The 23,684-nt window shown below is 45.9% G+C and overlaps 1 protein-coding gene across 1 annotated transcript in view; it reads right to left on the bottom strand.

Moving 5' to 3' along the window:
- NPAS2 (neuronal PAS domain protein 2) overlaps positions 1 to 23,684 on the bottom strand; it is a 420,609-nt gene that overhangs the window by 123,834 nt on the left and 273,091 nt on the right. The window contains exon 11 of the mRNA XM_078658025.1: positions 5,891 to 6,038. Coding sequence (XP_078514151.1) covers positions 5,891 to 6,038 — 148 coding nt within the window. The remainder of the gene's footprint in view (positions 1 to 5,890; positions 6,039 to 23,684) is intronic.

Below are 23,684 nucleotides of genomic sequence, written 5' to 3'. Positions count from 1 at the left end.
GAGGAACTTGGCTTTCTGGGACCTTCTAATTAACTGGAGATGAACCCGGGTTTTTTTTTTTTTTTTTTCTCCCCGGGTCCAATGATTATGCCTTATTTACTCCAGGACCAGGGTTAGTCAAGTTTCGATAACGGTCCTACAGGTTGAAATATACCTTGATGGAGCAAAAAACAACAGTAGTTCTTCTTATAGGACATCTCTACTACCAATATGTCAAATCACGTCTATAAGTCGTGCCAGGTGGTTGGTATGGTCCTTAATGAAGAAAAGGCAAATGAGGACAAAAAAAAAGAGAGGAATTATTCTCTTGACATTTCTTCATCTATAAACCCTGTCACTATTATTAAGGGAAATCCTCCCTAATAATCTTTCAAAAAAGGGCTTTACCACTTTTTACATGTTAACATTTCCTATATACCATGTCTGACTCTGACTCAGACAAGGCTTATGCCCCTACTCCTAACAGACAATGAAGCCCTGCAAAAACTCCTTCAGGAATTGAGGTCCTGCATGTTTGAGACCTTAAGTTAGATCATGTCCTCTATAAGGTCACTCCCTGATGAGGACAACATCTCAGAAATGCCAAACCTCTACTCTGACAAGATCACTGAATTAAGGGGTAAAAGACTTAAGAAAAGTAAAAACATTGATAAGAGCAATATAGGAGGTCCAAGCACCTCATCAATTCAGGGAGGTCTTAGCACCTCAAACTCCTAAGGTGTCTCTAGCGGCACAAGTTATCTGGGTGCCCTTAGCAGCACAACTTATCTGGGTGTCCTTAGCGGCACAACTTATCTGGGTGTTCTTAGTGGCACAACTTATCTGGGTGTCCTTAATGGCACAAAACATCTAGGTGTCCGTAGCGGCACAAAGCATCTGGGTGTCCATAGCGGCACAAAAACATCTGGGTGTTCCTTGCGGCACAAAACATCTGGGTGTCCCTAGCGGCACAAAATATCATAATGCTCTTTACAATATGGGAGATAAAGAATCTAATGATATAGAATCCTCAGACACACCTGATGAGTATGTCCTTGATCTTGATGAAGATGATCAAGAATTTTACAATCCACAAGAGGAACTCCCATCATCCTCTAAGGACATTATCCTTGACCCCTTAGGGGAAGAAATTTTTCCCCATTAAATCTGAAACACCCAAGAAGTTCTGAGTGGTTTCCTCAGGACCACGTCGCAATATTCATTAAAAATTGGATAATAAACCTCTTAGAAAGGGGCATTCGTAACATCCTTAGAGTTGAATGCTCTAGACCTTCTACTGAGGATAAAAGCTGCTATACCCCCAATTTGGACCCTGAACTCATTAAATTCCTATTCAAACTTGGACGTGATCCAAGAAAAGGGATGGAAAAATCCCTGAAAGGGTGCCAAGACCGTCTTCTCGACGCACTTGGACCATTAGCCAGAATCCTAGATTCCGCAGAAGATAGCCACATCAATGGCACCCCTCTCAACACCAATCTCATCAGGGGATGGAGCCAGAGAGCATTAATTCTACTGGGTAATGCCAACACTAGCGTTAATGCAGAAAGACACAGTCGTTTTGACTCATTTAAATCCCAAACTAACTGACATGGCGGATAAAGAACCCTTGCAAAAACCCAAAAGGTTTACTCTTTGGAGAAGACCTCATTAAATCCTTGGGGAAATACGTCTCCACTTTCACCACACTGGACCAGGCACAGCAAAATATGCGCAGAGTTTTCATTCCTAGCATTTTATGGCGGGCCAGAAGACGGGTCCTCTCTTTCGGCCGCTTCAATCAAAGGACATTTCCAAGATCCTGTGGTTTCGGAAGAGGGTATCAGCAGTACAACGTGCCTCAACTCTTCCCTCAGAGAATTAAAGGACAACACATCAGAGGATGTAGATACTGTGGAACCTTCATCTTAAACAACCCTGCAAGTGAGAACTCTCTCCCCTCTCCCTTCTCCTTCTTTCCCCCAAAAAGTGGGTGGCAGACTCAAATACTTCCTTCACAATTGGAGATTGATCACTCAAGATCCTTGGTTCTTAAACACTGTCAATGGGTTTATGATATATTTGACTCACATACCTTTACAAACTTATTTCCCAAGAGACATGCCTCTCTCTCCAGAGCAACAAAAAATAATAGAGGAGGAGATCTCCTCTATGCTTCAGAAAGGAGACATAATAGAGGTACAATTAGAAACGTTAAGATTTATAAGCATACTCTTTCTTGTAAAAAAGAAAGACAAAGGTTGGAGACCTGTCATAAACTTAAGAGAACTAAACAAATATTTGGTTTACAGACACTTCAAGAAGTAGGGCATCCATCTCTTTAGGGATTTTCCTCTAGAGGGAGACTGGCTAGTCAAACTAGACCTAAAGAATGCTTACTTCACCATTCCTATGGCCGAATCCCACCAACCCTGTCTTCAATATGTCTGGAAAAATCACCTTTACCAATTTCCAGCTCTCCCCTTCGGACTCTCCTCTGCCCCTTGGCTGGTACGGAGATCGAATCTGTCTGGATCAAGAAGCCAAATCAGAACTAGCCTGGTGGCTCGAGAACCTAGACGCTTGGAACGGAAAAGCAATCTTTGGTTCAAAACCAGAGTTTGTTTTAGAATCAGATGCAAGCCTTCATGGCTGGGGAGCTTGCCTTCTCAATCAGAACACTGGTGGTATCTGGTCACAAGAGGAATCATCTCACCACATAAATTATTTAGAACTAACAGCTGGGCTTTATGTCCTCATGAGTGCACTAAATCTGCGGACCTCTCGAATCTAGCAAAGAAACTTTGGATGTTCTGTCTGGAACATAAGATTGCTCTCAAAGCGGAAAACCTTCCGGGGAAATTGAACATCTCTGCAGACTGGAACTCAAGATTCCTGTTAGATCATAGCAATTGGAAACTGAACGTTTCCGTGTTCAGTACCCTAACAAGATCTGGGGCCCTCTAGAGATAGGCTTATTTACGAGCAGACTAACCTTTCAACAGGGGAACAACTTCAGCTGGATGCCCGACCTGGGTGCTCTAGCAGTCAACGCCTTAGTGCAATCTTGGAAAGGAGCTAAGGTGTACGCATTCCATCCCTTTGCCATGATTCAGAGAGTTCTTCAGGTAGTGAGACAGGATCAGTGCTTTCTTTTCCTAATAACTCCCTTTTGGCCATCCCAAGCATGGTTCCCCACCATTCTAGAACTAGCTTGCAACCTCCCCTTCTTAATTCCTACCCTAGAGAATCTTCTTGCAGACGTAGACGGAGGAGTTCACCCCCTAATTCAGAACAGGAGTTTAACCCTTCCTGCCTGGAGAGTGTCAGGAGATCCAATGAAATCTCAGACTTTCTGCGACGTCTGCAACTCTCCTCAGTCTTGGGCCCCAAGCACTCACTACAGAAATAACAACATATGGAGAATCTGGGTACGTTGGTGCCTGGAAAGGAACCTGGATTTCTTGGAAGCACCTATTGATGACATAGTTAACTTCCTTGTTAAACAATTTGATAAAGGCCTCAGCTATAGAACTATCAATTGCTATAGATAGGCTATTTCTGTTGGTCATGTCCTTGTCAATGGTAAAACAGTAGGTAAAAATGTCATTGTTTTTAGAGTGATGAAAAGCATTCGCTTAAGAAGACCTCCTAAACCTAAATATGAAAGTCTTTGGGATGTCAAACTAATCCTTGATCTTTTCAAAAACTGGCCTGTTAATACTCCCCTCAATAAAAAAATAAAAACTTTTCCATTAAGCTGGCTACTCTACTATGCCTAATCTCATGCAGAAGGGCCTCTGATGTCAACGCCCTGGAGATTACGAATAGATCTTTTAACATGTTCAGAGTCAAATTTGAGATTTATAGAAGAACAAAGACTATGTCTGATTCAATCTCTTACCCATGTTTTGATTAATGTCCAAAACTTTGCGTTGTGGATTGCATAAGAGAGTATGATCGCAGAATGTTTGCTCTTCGCCCTCAGGATGTTAACCAATTACTTATATCCTTTGTCAAACCCCACAAAAGGCATAACCTTGACCTCTATTGCTAGATGGGTTAAGACTGTTACGAGTTTAGCAGGTATTGACTAAAAGAAATTTCAAGCTCACTCCCTTAGAGGGGTGCTATGGCCAGTAAATCTCTTTGGTCTGGAGGTAAGTTGGACGAAATTCTCAAAGCTGCTGACTGGTCAAATGCTAGCACCTTTGCACGTCATTATTGCAAGCCTATTGAACATATGCCTGATGTTGTTTTACAAAGCTACCAACATGCATAATGTAGCCTCTGTTCTTGTAATGAAATTACGATTCTCATATTAACAGGACTAGAGAATCTGGATTTCATTAAAGACACGGAGGCTGACATTATCCCTCCCATCCCACCCCTTGGTGGTCTTACAATGATTTAATGCAGTTTTTGTTACTGTTTATTACTGTACTTTTTATTAACAGTACTTGTTTCATCTCTTGTCCTTTTAGCTTGATAAGCTTGACACTATTTTTTACAATCAAGTGATATTTAATTCTTTCTCTTTTCAGGTAACGCTCCTTAACTGTATGTCGCCTGGCCTTTGGTTTTACCTTCGTTCTTCCTTCTCCTTCCTCCTTCCTCCTGCTCATCAGAAGTTTCATGAACTTATTTTCCTCCACGTTTAAAAGTGGCAGATTGTTGATGGCTCATGCCTTTCATGTGTTGCTATTGTTCTATTCTGGAATCTTTTAATATTGTGATGTAAGCGGCTGCTTGGACTGTATTAAAGGAATAATGCATAATGTCAGCCTCCGTGTCTTTAATGAAATCCAGATTCTCTAGTCATGTTAATATGAGAATCACAATTTAAGCATAAGTTTATTACTATTTTTTTTACAATCTAATCCTGTGGGGAGGTAAAGAGTGAATGAGTAAACAAAAAAAGAAGGGTGCAAGGCACCAGGGCAGGAAAGATAATGGACAAGCTCTAGTTAACTGTAACATATTAATTAAAAAAAGTTCATTATATTTGATTTCAGTATTTTAATTAAGGCAAAATCAGTTGATTGTGCCCTTAGTGAACATGAGATGGAGTTCAATAGCTAGCTGGTGTCCGAGTAAAAGACTGTTTTATTGCCAGGGATGTGTTTACATTAGATGTTTTCAGGTGTAGAGAATCTTTGCTCTGCAGTGCCCTCTGTCCTCCAGAAATCGTAAGGGTAAGGAGGGGTAATTATTCCAAAACATTTCAGAACCACCCCATGGTGGTTACACATAATATCCAGAATTATTTCCAAGGTGCTGTAAGGAATCTTGCAGCAGGTCAGAAATAGTCAGAATGTGGTACTTGGAAATATACTCCTATCTTCCAAGTACTCACATTGTCCAAGTGGGATTGGGGCTGAAATAAGGAAGGAAGAAAGACAAAGCAAAAGAAAGCCACAGGGTGAGGGCAATGGATCTAGACTCATGGTGGGAAGGGGGCAACTGAGATTCAAGCCACAGAGTGGAGACTTGAGGGGTTAGAGTGGTGGACTTTAAATTAAAGCGATGGGGCAGTCAAGAGGTGGAAGTAGGGGAATGTTAGCAGGCAGAAAAATTACACGTGGGAACAGATCTGCTGCAACAGTCTTTCTGACCTGCAGAACCTCCTCCCGTGTTAGTAGGTGGCACTGTAGGTGAAAGACACAGAATGCGCTGGTAACTAACTCTACATTTGGTACACTGAGTGCCACAAATGTGACAGAAGTGGTGCCTTCACTATACTAGCAGATTGACAACCAACCCACTAAACTCTAAATTGGGCTCTAAAATACAAAATGCCATAAGGGACAGTTGCAGTTTTGCTCCATGATGCAGGCTGCTCACTCCACACTTCCAAATAATATTGCAGTTCACGTCAGAACATGAAAAACATCAGAAAAGTGCAACATACCTTACTACCGTGTGTGTGCACACAATGAACTCAGGCTTGGAGTTCCATTGGTGGTAGGTGATATAGTAGTGGGTCTGAAGCCAGATCCATTGCTGTCCTTTGGTCAGAAATCGATAGCAGCAAGACTTCCCTTTTCCAAACTGCATCACTGTTAGTAGAAAATGGACACTGCATATAACAGATATTAAAAACAGGAAAAGGGATCTTATTGAACAATTCTCTATACCAATCAAATCACACATTACTAGCAAGCCAGAGCATACTTCACAAGATACACATCTTTTGCTATTAAATCAAAGCCATTTTGGAGCACCCAAAACAATATTTATTTCAAACGTACACGGAGACAAAGGAGTACATACGGATAGGAATAAGAACTATGGGCTTGGAAAAGGAAGGAAGGGGTGTATTCTAAAGTTCAGACACAATTTAATCTTTGAGTGTTATGATGAGCATCAAATGTTTATAAATACATACATAAGGTCAGGTACTGTTGGTGCACCCTTCATATTGTCACATTACAACAATGTGTTGGGGCTCTCCTGTGTAGATCTAATACCAGAATGATTCAAACAAATACAAGCAAACATTCTGTCAGAACATGTAGGACTGGCAGCAGGGTCCACAGTTTGAAATAAGCATAAGCAAAGCCAATCTTGCTTTGCCAGTACTGGCTTAGCCAGTGTGTGTGTGGTGAAAGTGTGGTGCGTTGTGTACAGATGCAAATGATGCAATTTGGCAGCCACCTTGTGTCACGTTATATGAAGACGCAATGTGACGGAACATGGTGGCCATTTTGGAATTAGATTTTACTATTGTTTATTATGTGCATACCTTTCCAAGATGGCTGTCATGTTGCCAGTTCACAAAATGGGATCCACGGTACCAGTCATCTTGGAACTGTATAACTATAACTTCAAATACAAGAAAATAGAATTCCAAGAAGGCCATTAGCTTTGCTAAAGGTCGCACCGCAATTGTACAAGCATTGTTGGTGGTGGGAAGCTCTAGCCAGAGTCTACTTGGACAACAGAGCAAAGGAGTGGGAGGGGGGACGCTGAGAGGGGTTAATAAAGAGCATAGTTTCGGGATGAAATAGGGAATAAACAGCAAAGAGTGAAGGGGGTTGTAATGAGATGGACAGAGGGAAGTGATCAATGCCTCAGGGAAGAAATCCAAAGTTGACACATGGACAAAAGAGGGTGGAGAGCGGCCAGGCACAACTAGGCCACAGAGCAAGCGCAAAGCATTCCCACGGAGTGCTAAAACTAAAATGCGATTGAAAATTCGAAAGAAAGAACACTGTTGCCCCTGTAGGCTCTGGAAGGATACAATTCATTCTTTAAAAAACCATGATAAAGCAGCAATACTTCACGGACAGGACAAACACAATAATAAAGAGGAAAACCACTGAATCAGGACAAAGCAGGGAGTTAAAATGTAAAAGGAAGCCATCAAAAAATGAGCAAAGGCCACTCTCAGTATATGTCACAGTATTATATACTAGGCCAGAAAGGTTAAGCTGTCTATAGTGAGACAGTAAATACACCCCAGAATACAAAGACAATTACCTCCTAATCGAATGTATTCATCTATTCATTAAAAGTTTTTAACCTCCAAAATAGATTATTCTATATTATAATGATAATTTTGCACTGTGTACAATGTTCAACAAAGTAGTTTCTACTTTTAGCACAATTAGTCCAACAAAACAATGGAAAGAGATTACTAAGGCCTCATGTAGCATTTAATGGGTGGTCCACCGAAACCCTCACTCACCCGTTACACAGTGATCTGCCACAAAATTTAGAGTTCTCCACAATGCTAAAGGGAAGCTTTTGCTGAAAGTGTTTTTGCTGACATGAAGGGAACTCTTTTTGATAAAATGTGTCTTTTTGCCAACACTGTGTAGCATTACGTGACATTCTTTTTATTTTTCAGAAAGAAACCCACAAAGAGGGAGTTTGTTTCTCAAAAACCAAATAAGAATGTTTCTTACATCTTTAAAGTTTTTTTCCCATGGTGTGTGGATATTATTGATTTTTCATACCTATGCCGCCATGGCTTACATGCATGAAAAAAACCACAGTGCTGGAATCCCTGCTCTCAATTGGTCGGGCCTTCCTACAACAGGGACCAGGTGGTTTTCTGACTGCTTGTCTCAATTGGTCGGGCCTTCCTACAACAGGGACCAGGCGGTTTGGGTTTCTGACTGCTGGTCTATTGCAACAGGAGTGTGCAAATATCACCCATTTCTATTGTATTGTATCGTAATTGCATTTATATAGCTCTTACTAACCCTGACGAGGTGTCAAAGCGCTTTTTCGGCGGGTAGCACGCTACTCCGGGACCCACAGAGGACTAGTGTTGAATTAGTATAGTGAAACATGCAAGTACGTATTAAGTGGTGGATAGATTAGTTGGTTATTTGGATTCAGAATGATAACAGAATGATAGAGGAGGAAAAAGGTTTGTATTTATATAGCGCTTGTTGACGCACGCTATTCAGGAAGCCTACAAAGGATTAGTGGTGAATTAATATGGTGAAATATGAAGTAATTTCAGTGGTGGATATTAGTCAGTTACTTGGAGTGAGAAGGATAGCGGATGGATAAAAGGGGAAGAAAGATTTGCATTCATATAGCACTTGTTACCTCTGATGGGTGTTGAATCGCTCAGAAGGTGCTTAACAATCCAAGAGACAAGCTTGTTCATGAAAACTTTCCCTTCTACATACACAGGATAGAGTTTCCCAAGTACCCGCCCCTCTCTCGGAGGGGGACAATTTAAGCTATGGCATTCATGCTACCTAAATCTTTCAGGATTCACTCTGACAAAGCAGTAGCATGGATGCTTGCCAGGGCCATTTAAACCAGGTTTTGCTCTTTTCCTGGCTTGTTAATAATTTTAAAATTGTAGTCCATGAGCCTGATTCCCCATCTTTCTATTCTTGGCGGTATCTTTGCATTCGGGTTGCCATAGATTGTTATCAAAGCCTGATGGTCAGTCACGATCGTGAACGGTTTTCCGTATACGAACATGTGGTAATGTTCACAGGCACACACTACTGCCAGACACTCTTTTTCGGGTTGTGAATATCCTTTCTCAACGTCTGTCAGACTCTTGCTCCCGTACGCAACGATGTGTCTTGGGGAATCTCTCCCGGGCTGATGTTGTGCTAAAATTGCTCCCAGCCCCACGGGGCTTGCATCCACTGTCAGCTCTGTACATAACTTTGTGTCGAAGTAGGCCAAATGATCCACTGCTGTCACTGCCCTTCTTATCTCTTCGAACCCTTTGTCACACTCGCTGGTCCACTGAAAATGTTGTCCTTGTTTCGTCAGCTCTCTCAGTGGCGCGCTGACAGTGGCGAAATCTTTAATGTAGCTTGCACAGTAACTTGCTAGCCCCAGAAACGATCTCACTTCTGCCACGTCTGTGGGCTTCTTTGCTTTTTCCAATGTCTCTACCTTGCTGCAGTCTGGCCGCATTCCTTTGTTGGAAAATATGTGACCGAAGAACACTAGAATATCGTCACTGTAGTTCAGGCTGTTCTTGACCGGCCTGATGACTTAACGAATTGTCTCCTGAAATATTTCTGCAGCCGATGAGATCCCGAAACTCAAACGTTTGTACCTAAATAGTCCGAGGTGGGTGGAGAACGTCGTGATGTATCGCGACTGAGGGTCTAGTTCAAGTTGGTGGTACCCCTTGCATAGATCCAGTTTCGAGAATCTTCTCGTGCCTGTGAGACAGCTAATCATGTCGTCTAGATGTGGGCCTGGGTGTCGCTCACGTTCAATTGCCTTGTTCGGGATCCTCATGTCCACACATATTCTTATCTTCGATTTGTCCTTCTTTGGAACGGCCACGATGGGTGACACCCATGGTGTCGGTCCATCCGCTCGTTCTAAGATGTCCTGTTTTAGTAGGGCCTCCAGCTCTTCCTCGACTTGTGGCTGTAGGTGTATGGGCACCCTTCTGTGATGTTGCGCAACTGGTCTTATTGTTTCATCTATGTGCAATGTTATCTGCCGTCCTTTCAGCTTTCCTAAACCTTCTATCAGTTTGGGATATTCTTTTAGAATGTTTATTTTTTTTTCTGACATCTGATACGTCATTTCCATCAGCCCCATCACTTGTGCTGTTACGTTGCTCAACAAGCATGGCGCTGGGATGTCTCCTTTGAGCACATGTATCTGCTCCGTTAGCCTTTGATCCTTGTATCGTAGTTCCTCTTTGAATTTCCCCAGGTTGATCACTGGTCGCTTTGCCCCCCATGTGAATACTTTCACTCGGGATGGCTTCAGAGTCGGCTTCATTTTCATCTTCTCATATTCAGAGACGCACATGATATTGCACGTTGCGCCGCTGTCCAACACAAACGTGGTATCGTGTGGCCCCACTTTGATTGTTACGGACTCCGTTTTCTTTATTTTTTTCTTGTCCACCAGGCATATTATTTCGTCGCACTCTTCTTCATCTTCTTCTGAGTCTGTGTTAACCTCTGTCATGAGGTATAGCCGCTCCGTTTTCTCTTCTTCTTCCTCTTCCCCTGATTCTGCGGACGAACTCCTCACTCCTGTCTCGACATGCCTGATGTGTCTGCGCGTCGGCATCCTTCCTCTACTTGTTCTTCCACGGTCATTTCTGAACTGTGCCCCTTGACAAACACTTGCATAATGGTCTCGTCCGTTGCATTTTCGGCACGTCTGGCCAAATGCTGGGCATGGGCTGCCTCGGTGTGGGAACTCTAGTCCGCATCTGTAGCACGTTCCTTCTTGTTGCTTCCTCCCTGCCTGGCCGCCTCTGTCTTGTCTCCAATTTCCTGTTTTGTTGTTGTTGCTCGCCATCCGATTAATTTGTTCTCCACCTCTTCCTTTGCCACGTTCCATTTCTTTCGCGTGTGCTGTTGCTCGCGCTTCTGCCCTCCCTAGTGCGAGGATGTTCTCCAACGCTATCGGTTCTTTCAGTATTCTTGTTCAGAATTCTATGTCCCGACAGCCTGCGATGATCAGTAGCCTTATGGCCTGCTCGTTATCAAACTTGTCAAATGCACAGTGAGTCACTAGTTTCCTCAACTTCGTTGCGAAATCGTCTAGTGATTCCTCAGCCTGTTGGAAGGCGATCATGAAACTATACCTCTCAAAATCGACATTTCTTTGCGGATCAAACTTGTCCGTCAGGCACTATGTTAACTTGGCATAGGTGTCAATGTCCGCAGTTGGCAGTGTCACCAACAGATCCTCGACCTCATCACCCACATAATTTAGGAACAGTCCTCGTTTCTTGGCCGCTGTGACATCTGTTACGTCAGCATAGTTTTCAAAACGCCGAAGCCATTTCTCCCATCTTATCCCTGTTTGCGATTCAGACAGGCTGAATGGCAGTGGTCTTCTGTATTGCGCACTTGGTTTCGGGTCTGCCATTTCTCCTTGTTTTCCTTTGCTCTGTTGCCTTTATTTACTTTATTTCTTTCTCTGTTCCTTTATTCTCTTCTTTTGTCTCTTTCCTTGTTCTCCTTTTGTCTTCTCCTTGTTTATGCCCTTAATTCTCTTTCATTTGTGCCCCTTTATTTTCTCCTTGTTTCCTTTGTTCTGTTGCCTTTTTTCTTTATTTCTTTCTCTGTGCCTTTATTCTTTTCTTCTTTTGTCTCTTTCCTTGCTTTTGCCTGTGCTTGTTGTGCACTTCTGCCTTTCTGCCTTGAAAATCGGCACTTTCCTGGGCAGATCGATTTTCCCTGGCCTTAAAATGGCCGCCGAGCCAATCTCGCTTCTGATTGGCTTATTTGCCTGTTTTCAAAATGGCCGCCGATAGTCTCGCGGTACTTCGCAGCCAATAGAAATGCTGCCTGACTCCAAGATGGCCGCCGAGCCTTTCCCGCTCGCTGATTAGCCCTCTCACCTGCCTCTAAGATGGCCGCCGAGACTCTCGCGAGAGCCCGCGGCAAATCTTTTAGTTTTAGACCATGATACGTACTGAAAGCTATTGCTAGAAGTCAGCTTTATTTTTGGATGTGCTATTTCCCATAGTTACATTGGTATTGCCTCTGGAAGGGGTGTTGCTAAATTCTAGGCTTTATAGAGACTTCCGATGACAATGCTAGGCAACATGGAAGGGTTACGGACAGACCATTATCCACTGGTAAAGAAAATCGAAAGGGAGTTTGAAGTGTGGCTAGAAAACTCAAATTTAGATGGTGAGGGAAGGGAACGGTCCTGAGTGAGAATACAACCGTAAGAGTAATAGAAAGTAACAATTGTCCTGTGCTAAAGTCATTACTGCAAGGAAAGCCAGCATTATACACAAGGGAAATTACTGCTTTGGAAATATAACAAACGTTAGAGGAATCGTTCGGCAGCTCTGATCCAGCAGGGGAACAATTGCACGTTGTTCGATGGGATTAGAGATAGTTTGATAATTAAAGAAAAAAAACTAAGAACTTGATGTTCTAATCTCAGATCACAAGCAGATGTCATTTTTGTGCAGCATCTACCATGCAACGCAACATTATTGTCACACTGCAACATGTTTACTAATCCACCAGAGAAAAAATGTAACTCGATAAGAATTGCAGAATCCATTTTCATTAATATTAATGAGGCAGGGATTTTGTTTGCAAATCTTTATGGATGCCTGAAAATGCAGGGATGGAGGTCTGCGAGGAACAGCTGATTCCCATTCCTGCGTTCTCAATCACTGAATGCAAGCCTGCCACAACCTTTCCCCTTAAAGGGCCAGGATCCGCTTTGTTCAAGCGAATCTGATATCTTCTGAGGGGGCTGGCACTCGGTATGCTCTCCCCAGTGCTCGCAGCTGTTATTCCAAGTGGAAGCCCTCAGTCATAGACAGTTTCCACTTTGTGAGTCCCTACCTACCCCCTGGTTTGACTGGTCAGTAACCTGTCACTAGTTTGAATCCGCAATGATGGTTCTTAATCTTTGATTCGTGCTATTGGGACTCTCAAGGAAGGATTGAAGTCTCTTTTACGCACCCCAATCCTTGTAAATTGCAATGAGCCACAATGTTTACATTGTGAGTCAAAACCTATTTCCAACTCATAAAGTACATTTATTACATTAGAATGTCAAATTTTGTGATTTTAAAGTCGACAATTTTGGGAAAGCAGGCTGTGCATTGGCTGAAAAGGTCCCAGAGCTTCATAATCATCATTCAGTCAAAGGTATACGGAATCTGCCGACTTTGACTAACATTGAACTAGACAAGATCTCTGAAGGACCAAGCAACTTAACCTACTGAAGCTACATTTTAAGAGATGAACACAGATTTTCCAAGGGTCAAGAACTTAGAGGCTTTTGAACTTTAAACAGCAAACTATATTGCACGAGCAAACATGAGCTTTTACACACCAAATCTGGAAATGACAGTGATATTATATCTTTTGGCCAGAATCTTCCAGCCCAAGAGAGAACCGACCAAAAATAGTGAGTTACAGTGTACCCCCAAAGCAGAAAATCCCCAAAAGTATCCAGCAGTAAGTTGTTGAGCACTTATTCGAGATCAAGCTTCCCTCCAATCAGAGAAGGCCATTCGTGATATCCAAATGCACGAGTGTACCCAGTGTCAACTCCCATCAGTGCCATCACTAACCAGAAAATACCACAGATATATGTAGTCTAAGCTCATGCCTGAAGTTCCAGTTCTTGTGGAGGGACAATGAACTAGAACTTCAGGCACAGGTGGGGAGGTGGGCATCCAAAGCTCTTCTCCCTGGCACTCCATTTCTTGTGGCCCTTCACTGCTGCTACAAATTATATTTAAAAAATAGAAAAGAAGGCTTAAGTGGTTACTTCGTGATGCAGGTGACGTGACTGTGCCACCAAATACTGTGTCTTCTCTTTACTCAGGATTTTTTAAAATCCAATTACAAGATGTGCCTTGCGGTGCAAACCAGAGAAGAGCCACGTAAACGTTTTTACTATGGCCTCACAAAAGAGTTTGATTGGCCTGGACACTTGCTTGCAAGTTACCATAATCCGAGTGTATATGGAAAACACCTGACACATTTCAAAGTTGAACCCCTTTCACCAGAGTGGGTTACAAATGTAGCTATCTAGGGTGTGCAAGTGTATTCCTGCCTAGAGCACATGAAGTCATGGGGGGAAATCAAGAATACTTAACAGTAGCACTCATATGTCATAAATCATTCATTAGTGATGGAGCTCAATACTTGATGGAAGCCAACACTGGCTAAATGGCTTGATTCCCTTGCCTGATAGAGCTGGTTGAAGAGGGATAAGTGAGAAACATATGTATGTGTTCATCACCTCACACCAGATCTTTGCTGACACAACCTCCGGTGTCCACCTCCGTCCAGATCATTGCTGCCACTGCCCCGGTGTCCACCTCCCACTAGACCATTGCTGACACTGCCCCCGGTGTCCACCTCATTCCAGACCATTGCTGACACTGCCTCCGGTGTCCACCTCCCTCCAGACCATTGCTTACACTGCCCCCAGTGTCCACCTTTCTCCAGATCCTTGCTTACGCTCTCCCCGGTGTCCACCTCCCTCCAGATCATTGCTGACACTGCCCCCGGTGTCCACCTCCCTCCAGATCATTGCTGCCACTGACCCCGGTGTCCACCTCCCTCCAGATCATTGCTGCCACTGCCCCCGGAGTCCACCTCCCTCTAGACCATTGCTGACACTGCCCCCGGTGTCCACCTCATTCAAGACCATTGCTGACACTGCCTCCAGTGTCCACCTCCCTCCAGACCATTGCTTGCACTGCCCCCAGTGTCCACCTTTCTCCAGATCATTGCTTATGCTCTCCCCGGTGTCCACCTCCCTCCAGATCATTGCTGCCACTGCCCCCGGTGTCCACCTCCCTCTAGACCATTGCTGACACTGCCCCCGGTGTCCACCTCATTCCAGACCATTTCTGACACTGCCTCCGGTGTCCACCTCCCTCCAGACCATTGCTTACACTGCCCCCAGTGTCCACCTTTCTCCAGATCATTGCTTACGCTCTCCCCGGTGTCCACCTCCCTCCAGATCATTGCTGCCACTGCCCCCGGTGTCCACCTCCCTCCAGATAATTGCTGACACTACCCCCGGTGTCCACCTCCCTCCAGATCATTGCTGACACTGCCCCCACGTCCACCTCATTCAAGACCATTGCTGACACTGCCCCCGGTGTCCACCTCCCTCCAGATCATTGCTGCCACTGCCCCCGGTGTCCACCTCCCTCCAGATCATTGCTGCCACTGCCCCCGGTGTCCACCTCCCTCTAGACCATTGCTGACACTGCCCCCGGTGTCCACCTCATTCCAGACCATTGCTGACACTGCCTCCGGTGTCCACCTCCCTCCAGATCATTGCTGCCACTGCCCCCGGTGTCCACCTCCCTCTAGACCATTGCTGACACTGCCCCCGGTGTCCACCTCCCTCTAGACCATTGCTGACACTGCCCCCGGTGTCCACCTCATTCCAGACCATTGCTGACACTGCCTCCGGTGTCCACCTCCCTCCAGACCATTGCTTACACTGCCCCCAGTGTCCACCTTTCTCCAGATCATTGCTTACGCTCTCCCCGGTGTCCACCTCCCTCCAGATCATTGCTGCCACTGCCCCCGGTGTCCACCTCCCTCTAGACCATTGCTGACACTGCCCCCGGTGTCCACCTCATTCCAGACCATTGCTGACACTGCCTCCGGTGTCCACCTCCCTCCAGACCATTGCTTACACTGCCCCCAGTGTCCACCTTTCTCCAGATCATTGCTTACGCTCTCCCCGGTGTCCACCTCCCTCCAGATCATTGCTGCCACTGCCCCCGGTGTCCACCTCCCTCTAGACTTTTGCTGACACTGCCCCCGGTGTCCACCTCATTCCAGACCATTGCTGACACTGCCTCTGGTGTCCACCTCCCCCCAGACCATTGCTTACACTGCCCCCAGTGTCCACCTTTCTCCAGATCATTGCTTACGCTCTCCCCGGTGTCCACCTCCCTCCAGATCATTGCTGACACTGCCCCCGGTGTCCACCTCCCTCCAGATCATTGCTGCCACTGCCCCCGGTGTCCACCTCCCTCCAGATCATTGCTGCCACTGCCCCCGGTGTCCACCTCCCTCTAGACCATTGCTGACACTGCCCCCGGTGTCCACCTCATTCCAGACCATTGCTGACACTGCCTCCGGTGTCCACCTCCCTCCAGATCATTGCTGCCACTGCTCCCGGTGTCCACCTCCCTCTAGACCATTGCTGACACTGCCCCCGGTGTCCACCTCATTCCAGACCATTGCTGACACTGCCTCCGGTGTCCACCTCCCTCCAGACCATTGCTTACACTGCCCCCAGTGTCCACTTCCTCCAGATCATTGCTTACGCTCTCCCCGGTGTCCACCTTCCTCCAGATCATTGCTGACACTGCCCCAGGTGTCCACCTCATTCCAGACCATTGCTGACACTGCCCCCGGTGTCCACCTCCCTCCAGATCATTGCTTATACTGCCCCTGGTGTCCACCTCCCTCCAGATCATTGCTGACACTGCCCCTGGTGTCCACCTCCCTCCAGACCATTGCTGACACTGCCCCCGGTGTCCACCTCCCTCCAGATCATTGCTGCCACTGCCCCCGGTGTCCACCTCCCTCCAGACCATTGCTGACACTGCCTCCGGTGTCCACCTCCCTCCAGACCATTGCTTACACTGCCCCCAGTGTCCACCTCCCTCCAGATCATTGCTGCCACTGCCCCCGGTGTCCACCTCCCTCTAGACCATTGCTGACACTGCCCCCGGTGTCCACCTCATTCCAGACCATAGCTGACACTGCCTCTGGTGTCCACCTCCCTCCAGACCATTGCTTACACTGCCCCCAGTGTCCACCTTTCTCCAGATCATTCCTTACGCTCTCCCCGGTGTCCACCTCCCTCCAGATCATTGCTGCTACTGGCCCCGGTGTCCACCTCCCTCTAGACCATTGCTGACACTGCCCCCGGTGTCCACCTCATTCCAGACCATTGCTGACACTGCCTCTGGTGTCCACCTCCCTCCAGACCATTGCTTACACTGCCCTCAGTGTCCACCTTTCTCCAGATCATTGCTTATGCTTTCCCCGGTGTCCACCTCCCTCCAGATCATTGCTGACACTGCCACCGGTGTCCACCTCCCTCCAGATCATTGCTGCCACTGCCCCCGGTGTCCACCTCCCTCCAGATCATTGCTGCCACTGCCCCCGGTGTCCACCTCCCTCTAGACCATTGCTGACACTGCCCCCGGTGTCCACCTCATTCCAGACCATTGCTGACACTGCCTCCGGTGTCCACCTCCCTCCAGATCATTGCTGCCGCCACTGCTCCCGGTGTCCACCTCCCTCTAGACCATTGCTGACACTGCCCCCGGTGTCCACCTCATTCCAGACAATTGCTGACACTGCCTCCGGTGTCCACCTCCCTCCAGACCATTGCTTACACTGCCCCTAGTGTCCACTTCCTCCAGATCATTGCTTACGCTCTCCCCGGTGTCCACCTTCCTCCAGATCATTGCTGACACTGCCCCAGGTGTCCACCTCATTACAGACCATTGCTGACACTGCCCCCGGTGTCCACCTCCCTCCCGATCATTGCTTACACTGCCCCCAGTGTCCACCTCCCTCCAGACCCTTGCTGACACTGCCCCGGTGTCCACCTCCCTCCACATCATTGCTGACACTGCCCCCGGTGTCCACCTCCCTCCAGACCATTGCTGACACTGCCCCCAGTGTCCACCTCCCTCCAGATCATTGCTGCCACTGCCCCCGGTGTCCACCTCCCTCCAGACCATTGCTGACACTGCCTCCGGTGTCCACCTCCCTCCAGACCATTGCTTACACTGCCCCCGGTGTCCACCTTTCTCCAGATCATTGCTTACGCTCTCCCCGGTGTCCACCTCCCTCCAGATCATTGCTGACACTGCCCCCATGTCCACCTCATTCCAGACCATTGCTGACACTGCCACCGGTGTCCACCTCCCTCCAGATCATTGCTGACACTGCCCCCGGTGTCCACCTCCCTCCAGATCATTGCTGACACTGCCCCCGGTGTCCACCTCCCTCCAGACCATTGCTGACACTGCCTCCGGTGTCCACCTCCCTCCAGACCATTGCTTACACTGGCCCCAGTGTCCACCTTTCTCCAGATCATTGCTTACGCTCTCCCCGGTGTCCACCTCCCTCCAGATCATTGCTGACACTGCCCCCACGTCCACCTCATTCCAGACCATTGCTGACACTGCCCCCGGTGTCCACCTCCCTCCAGATCATTGCTGACACTGCCCCCGGTGTCCACCTCCCTCCAGATCATTGCTGACACTGCCCCCGGTGTCCACCTCCCTCCAGATCATTGCTGAAATTGCCTTGAATCCTGACATTGTTTTACCTATAAACCATTGTCTAATAGCTCAATGGAGGTAAAACGAGACTACAAAACCGAGAATCCATAATTAGGCTCTCACTTTAACAACTTTGTTAAGGTGGTCACCCTGCACATGTAGTGAAGCATATCTCAAGAATGCTCCTGATGGAGTGTAGATGTTACTTGGCCTCTATCTTTACCAGTTCCTACCTGAAAAATTATTTACAACACTTTTTACTGGATGAGCCATGGTAACCTATTTAGTCGAAAATATGAGTTCACATACTGCATCGTAAAAGCATGCAGAGTTTTAGGAAATGATATGAAAGTGTAAACAAACTGAGGAAAATGAGAATTTCATGCTGATGCATTTACGTGTTGTAAGAGAGATGAAAATAAAAATAATATAGAGAGTTTTCAAGAATAATAATGTTTAAATGTGCATTAAAATGAACGCATTTATGTATAGTAGTAATAGAGAAATGTAGTAAATTGCTTTCTACAAAGAAAATGGACATAGAAAGATTATGGGCTTTTTACAATGCATATGAAAAATAATACATGCACTGAAAAATGTCACATTGAAAATTATGCTTGGATGGTAATGTGTTAATAATGACTAAAGAAGAAAATTTTAGTAGTACTTAATACTGACATGTAGTTCATGAAGACAATCATAACTGAATTAATGAAGACAATTATATGAAATTGCAAATGTATGATCTTCAATAATATTAACACAACAGTGATTCAGCTAATTTATCATGTTGGCCTCAAAGGTTTCTTTTTCCTTTCCACCAAACTTAAAATTATGTGAGGTAGTCACTTAAGTCCTATGAGAACTTTCTATAAAGTTCCATTCCTGTTCTGCCTAACAAGGGACTCACTGCTCACCAGAAGCGTATTCGATAGGACTGTAGCAAATATTGTTGCAAACCCAGGGAAAGGAGCCTGGCAACAGATTTACTATGGGCATATATAAGTACCTCCTACTTCCATACATGTGACAAAATGCTAACTAAATGGAGCATAATCAATTTTAATGAGACTTGCTAAAAAGGGTTATTTAATTCATTTAGAATTGTATGATTTACTGATCAGCCCAGGACAGCCCACCGTGAGTGACCAATGAAACCCCATGGACTGATGAAATGGATACGTTAAAGGGTGTAAACCTGCAACATTTGGAGTATAATTGCCCCATCTGGGGAGGAGACGGGGGCTGTCTGTCATTCATCTTTCCTGCCTGACATGCTGTCAGATTGACTCTTGATTCCTATTATTCGATTTATGTCCTTTCTCCACTCGCTCTTGGTGGAATAGACTCTAATAAACTGAACTTTATTCTAACTGCGACTACAAATCCTGTACTTTGCCAGCTGTCAAAGGTGTGCGGGTAATAACTTTTCAGCTGAGAGGTAATTTGACTCCTGCTGTGGCATGTGGTGTTGTAGCTTGACTTGAACTGAATCACCTGAAGACGGACCTGAAGTGAACTGTCTGTCTTGCTTTGGTTTGTATGATTAATAACGGAATCTGTATTTTTTCCCATGCTCTCTATAGGCTGAATCGTGCTGCTGAAATGATCTGTGTTAGACTGTGTCATTAATTGCATTAACTAATTGCCATTAAATCTACAATTGAAATATATTTCTGATCTGTCTATGCAATTTGAGGTGTTCGATAAATGTTTTCCCTGAATTATCTTTATCAATTCTCTCATTCTTTTAGTCGTAACTATTATCTGAAGGAGTCTATATGTGTGGCTAAGGAAGGTTTAGTTGTAGGCTTGAGATGATTATGGTCATGTTAACAATTATCTATTCCAGGTCCTCATAGGATACTTGTTTATATCTTCCAAATATTCTAGTCCCTATCAGCGCAACAAAAAAGATCAGTCGGAGGACCTAGGTCATGGTAATTGAGAGTAAAGATTAAAAAGTTATTATAAGATTAGGATGTGTTAGCAGATGGGCCTAGTGTTATTGATTTATTGTGAGTGGTAAGAAAAATTTGGTAAGCTTTATACCTGCATCACTCCACTGAAGCTACGGGCACCTTGTGCAACAGGAGACATCATTTCAACTTGGAAAAGACCAATCAGCATGAATCTACGTAATAGGTTGGAAATGGAAATGGAAAATACAGAAACGGATAACTTACGACTAGTAGTTCTTGTTTGAAGAAAGTGCTTGACAGTGTGACCATCAGAATTGATTTCTATATTTATTTGATTTACCTTCTGTAGCGCTAACAACGAAGCAGCTAGCTCTTCAATACCTTGGTATAGGTACGGTTTACGTTTGTGCCACTAGATGGCACTAATGAATAAACGTTGGATTTATTCTAACCTTTCCTATGTTTCCAACTTGAGTAACTTTTACTCTTGGAAAATCTTGCACTTCTACAAAATGGGTAGCACGGCACTTCATGGGAACTGTTCAGATCTAAGAGTGTGGTTCGGTCATGTAGCCCATATTGGGCGACTTAGGCTGCGGTAGTAGGCTGTTGTAATCGTGTTGCTGATCTAATTAGCACGCTTGGAAAGCATTTTTAAAACTGTATACTTGTAATTTGATCTTGTTGCTGATTTTAAAAGCACGCAGACTTTATTTTTAAAATTGTAATTTGCACACCGCATTTGTAGCTTGCCACAGTCACTCTTACCTGTACCTACTCCCCTCGTGGCCCCGTTCCGCCCCGGCTTGTGCCGTTTGCGCGGAGGGTCAGTCCGAGGAGCGGTCACTTCGTGTTCGTGACACCACTTCCGCCCTGCACAGAAGCCCCGCAGGTTAACGGTCTAGTGCTCCCTCCCCTCTAGTATTTAATGGCGGCGTGGAGGAAGCGCAGCGGACGAGCGCAGCGGGAGCGCCGACTTCGCGCCGAAGTCGCGCACAAGTCAAGCCCGTCTGAGCCCGTCCGCGGCCGGCCGGGCCCAGGGCCCTGTCATAATGCCCAATTTCATTCTTACTCCTCGATTGATCTCCTGAGACTCAATACATCAGGACCCATTCCCGCCCGGGCCGTCAAAGCGGCTCTGGCATGTGACATTCTTGTACCATCTGAATCTTCGGGACAGGTTTGCACCCAGGACCCCTCCCCCCCAGCTCTTCAGATCTCCACTTCCCTATCGATCTACTACCTCAATACCCGCTCCCTCATTCGCCATCAGCTTGAGATCTTTTGATGTCCTTCTCTTAACAGAAACTTGGATCAATGAAGATTCTGCCCCTGACATCTTGGCCGCTATCCCTATGGGATATTATATTATGCACGCCAACCGACCTGCTGGGAAGATCGGTGGCGGGGTGGCGGCTATCATCCGCTCCGAATATATTTTTTCCGAAATCACGGTAATCCCTATCCCTAAAATTGACTATTTGGCATTAAAATTCACCTCCCCTAAATCGTCCTTTATTTGTGTTCTTGTATATAGACCCCCCCACCCCATGCCTCTTTTTCCCCAACTTTTCAGCGACGCTATCGCTCAGCTAGTAATCAACCACGCCAATATCATGGTTATCGGTGACTTTAATTATTGGCCATTCGATGCCCAAGAAAGCAATTCATCGGTAGAATTCACCGAACTTCTAAAAACCATGAACCTTTCCCAACATATTCATACCCCCACTCATCGGAAGGGTCATATCCTTGACCAAGTCTGGACCTCCAATTTGGACATTTCACCTCCCTCAGTTGTCCCTTGCTCCTGGTCAGACCATTATTTCATCTCCTTTCATTTACCCCTGCACACTTTGTGCCTTCCACTCCGCACTAAGAATCTTACGGCCCGCAATTGGAAAAGGGTCAACCTGCTTGAATTCCACGATTTACTGGTCTCTACTGCACCCAAACTGCAGACTTCACTAGAGAACCAGGCTGATAATCTTAACGACTGGCTGCGCCAGGCCAGCGATAAAGTCGCCCCCTTCAAAAGAATAAAAACCAAGCGCCCCCATGACGCTCAATGTTGGTTCTCTGACCAACTTAAAGCGGCCAAACTTGCACTACGGCAAACGGAGCGCCGTTGGCGACGCCACTACGATCCCCAGCTCAAGCTTGTCTACATTGAGACTCTAAAATCTTACAAATTATCCATCTTGGCAGCCAAGACAGCATTTTTTTCTCAAAAAATTCTGAACTCAAATAACAAATCGAAAGATATCTTCGCAATCGTGAATTAGCTCTCCCGTCCAGACAGAGTCACCCCTCAACCTTTACCCACCCAAACTCTCTGTGATTCGCTAAATTCTTATTTTACAGAAAAAATAACAACAATAAAAAATAATATACCGACTCCGGCCTCTCCTATTCCTCCTCTCCTTCCCCCTACCAACACCAGTACTTTGACGGAGTTTCCACCCATATCGCATCAGGAGTTCGTCTCTCTTCTCCACAAAGTCAGCTCTGGCTCCCCCAGTGATTGCTGCCCTCCGCAGGTCTTGAAAGAAGCTTTTCTAGCATGCCCAGGTCCCCCTCTAGCATTGCTCAACAACTCCCTTGCTATTGGGGAGGTTCCATCTTCTTTCAAGCAAGCCGCAGTCCTACCTATTCTAAAAAAAAACAATGCAGATCCCACCTTACTCAGTAACTACAGACCCATCTCCCTCCTCCCATACTTAGGAAAGATCTTGGAGACCTACGTCACCCGCTGCTTGAGCTCTTTTATAGAGAAATCCTCTTTCTTAGACCCTCAACAAGCAGGATTCAGACCCCTCCACTCCACCGAGGCGGTCATAGTAGCAGTCATGGACACCCTTAGGAAAGGTGCTGACAAAAACATCTCACAAGCCCTTGTCCTATTAGATCTCTCGGCGGCATTTGACACGGTCGATCATACCATCTTGATCGACCGTGTCCAAAACGCTGGCATTCAGGGAGTGGCCCTTGACTGGCTCAGATCTTTCCTTCATCAGCGCTCTCAATCTGTTCATCTTTCCACCTTTTCTGCCTCATACACTCCCCTTCCCTGCGGCGTCCCTCAGGGTTCTGCACTTTCCCCTCTCCTTTTTAATTTGTACCTCCAACCACTTCTAGCCTCCCTCCGTAACTCCCCGGTCACAATTTTTAATTACGCTGACGATCTTCAGTTAATCTTTCCCATAAATTCTCATCCGTCCTCCCGTATTGATTTCCAGTCCACCATGCTGTCCATTGCCGAGTGGATGTACCACAGCCATCTAAAGCTGAATCCTACAAAAACAGAGCTCGTTCTGGTAGGAGGACCCACTCATCCCTGGAACACCACCTTCTGGCCCACAACTCTGGGGATAGCACCCACTCCAGTGAGCTCTGTCAAAAGCCTGGGGGTGATCATTTCCGATGACTTATCCATGAAACCGCACATCAACGCGGTGACATCTGCCTGTTTTTTCCATCTGAGGCGAATCCGTAAGATCAGCAGGTTCCTTACCAAAGAAGCCCGAATCCAAGTTGTCATCGCG

The sequence above is a fragment of the Lissotriton helveticus genome, chromosome 8, assembly GCF_964261635.1.
Source record: "Lissotriton helveticus chromosome 8, aLisHel1.1, whole genome shotgun sequence".
In the NCBI taxonomy this organism is placed as follows: Eukaryota; Metazoa; Chordata; class Amphibia; order Caudata; family Salamandridae; genus Lissotriton; species Lissotriton helveticus.
The sequence above is the reverse complement of the archived record's forward strand: the minus strand, read 5'-3'. Positions and strand labels throughout refer to the sequence as shown.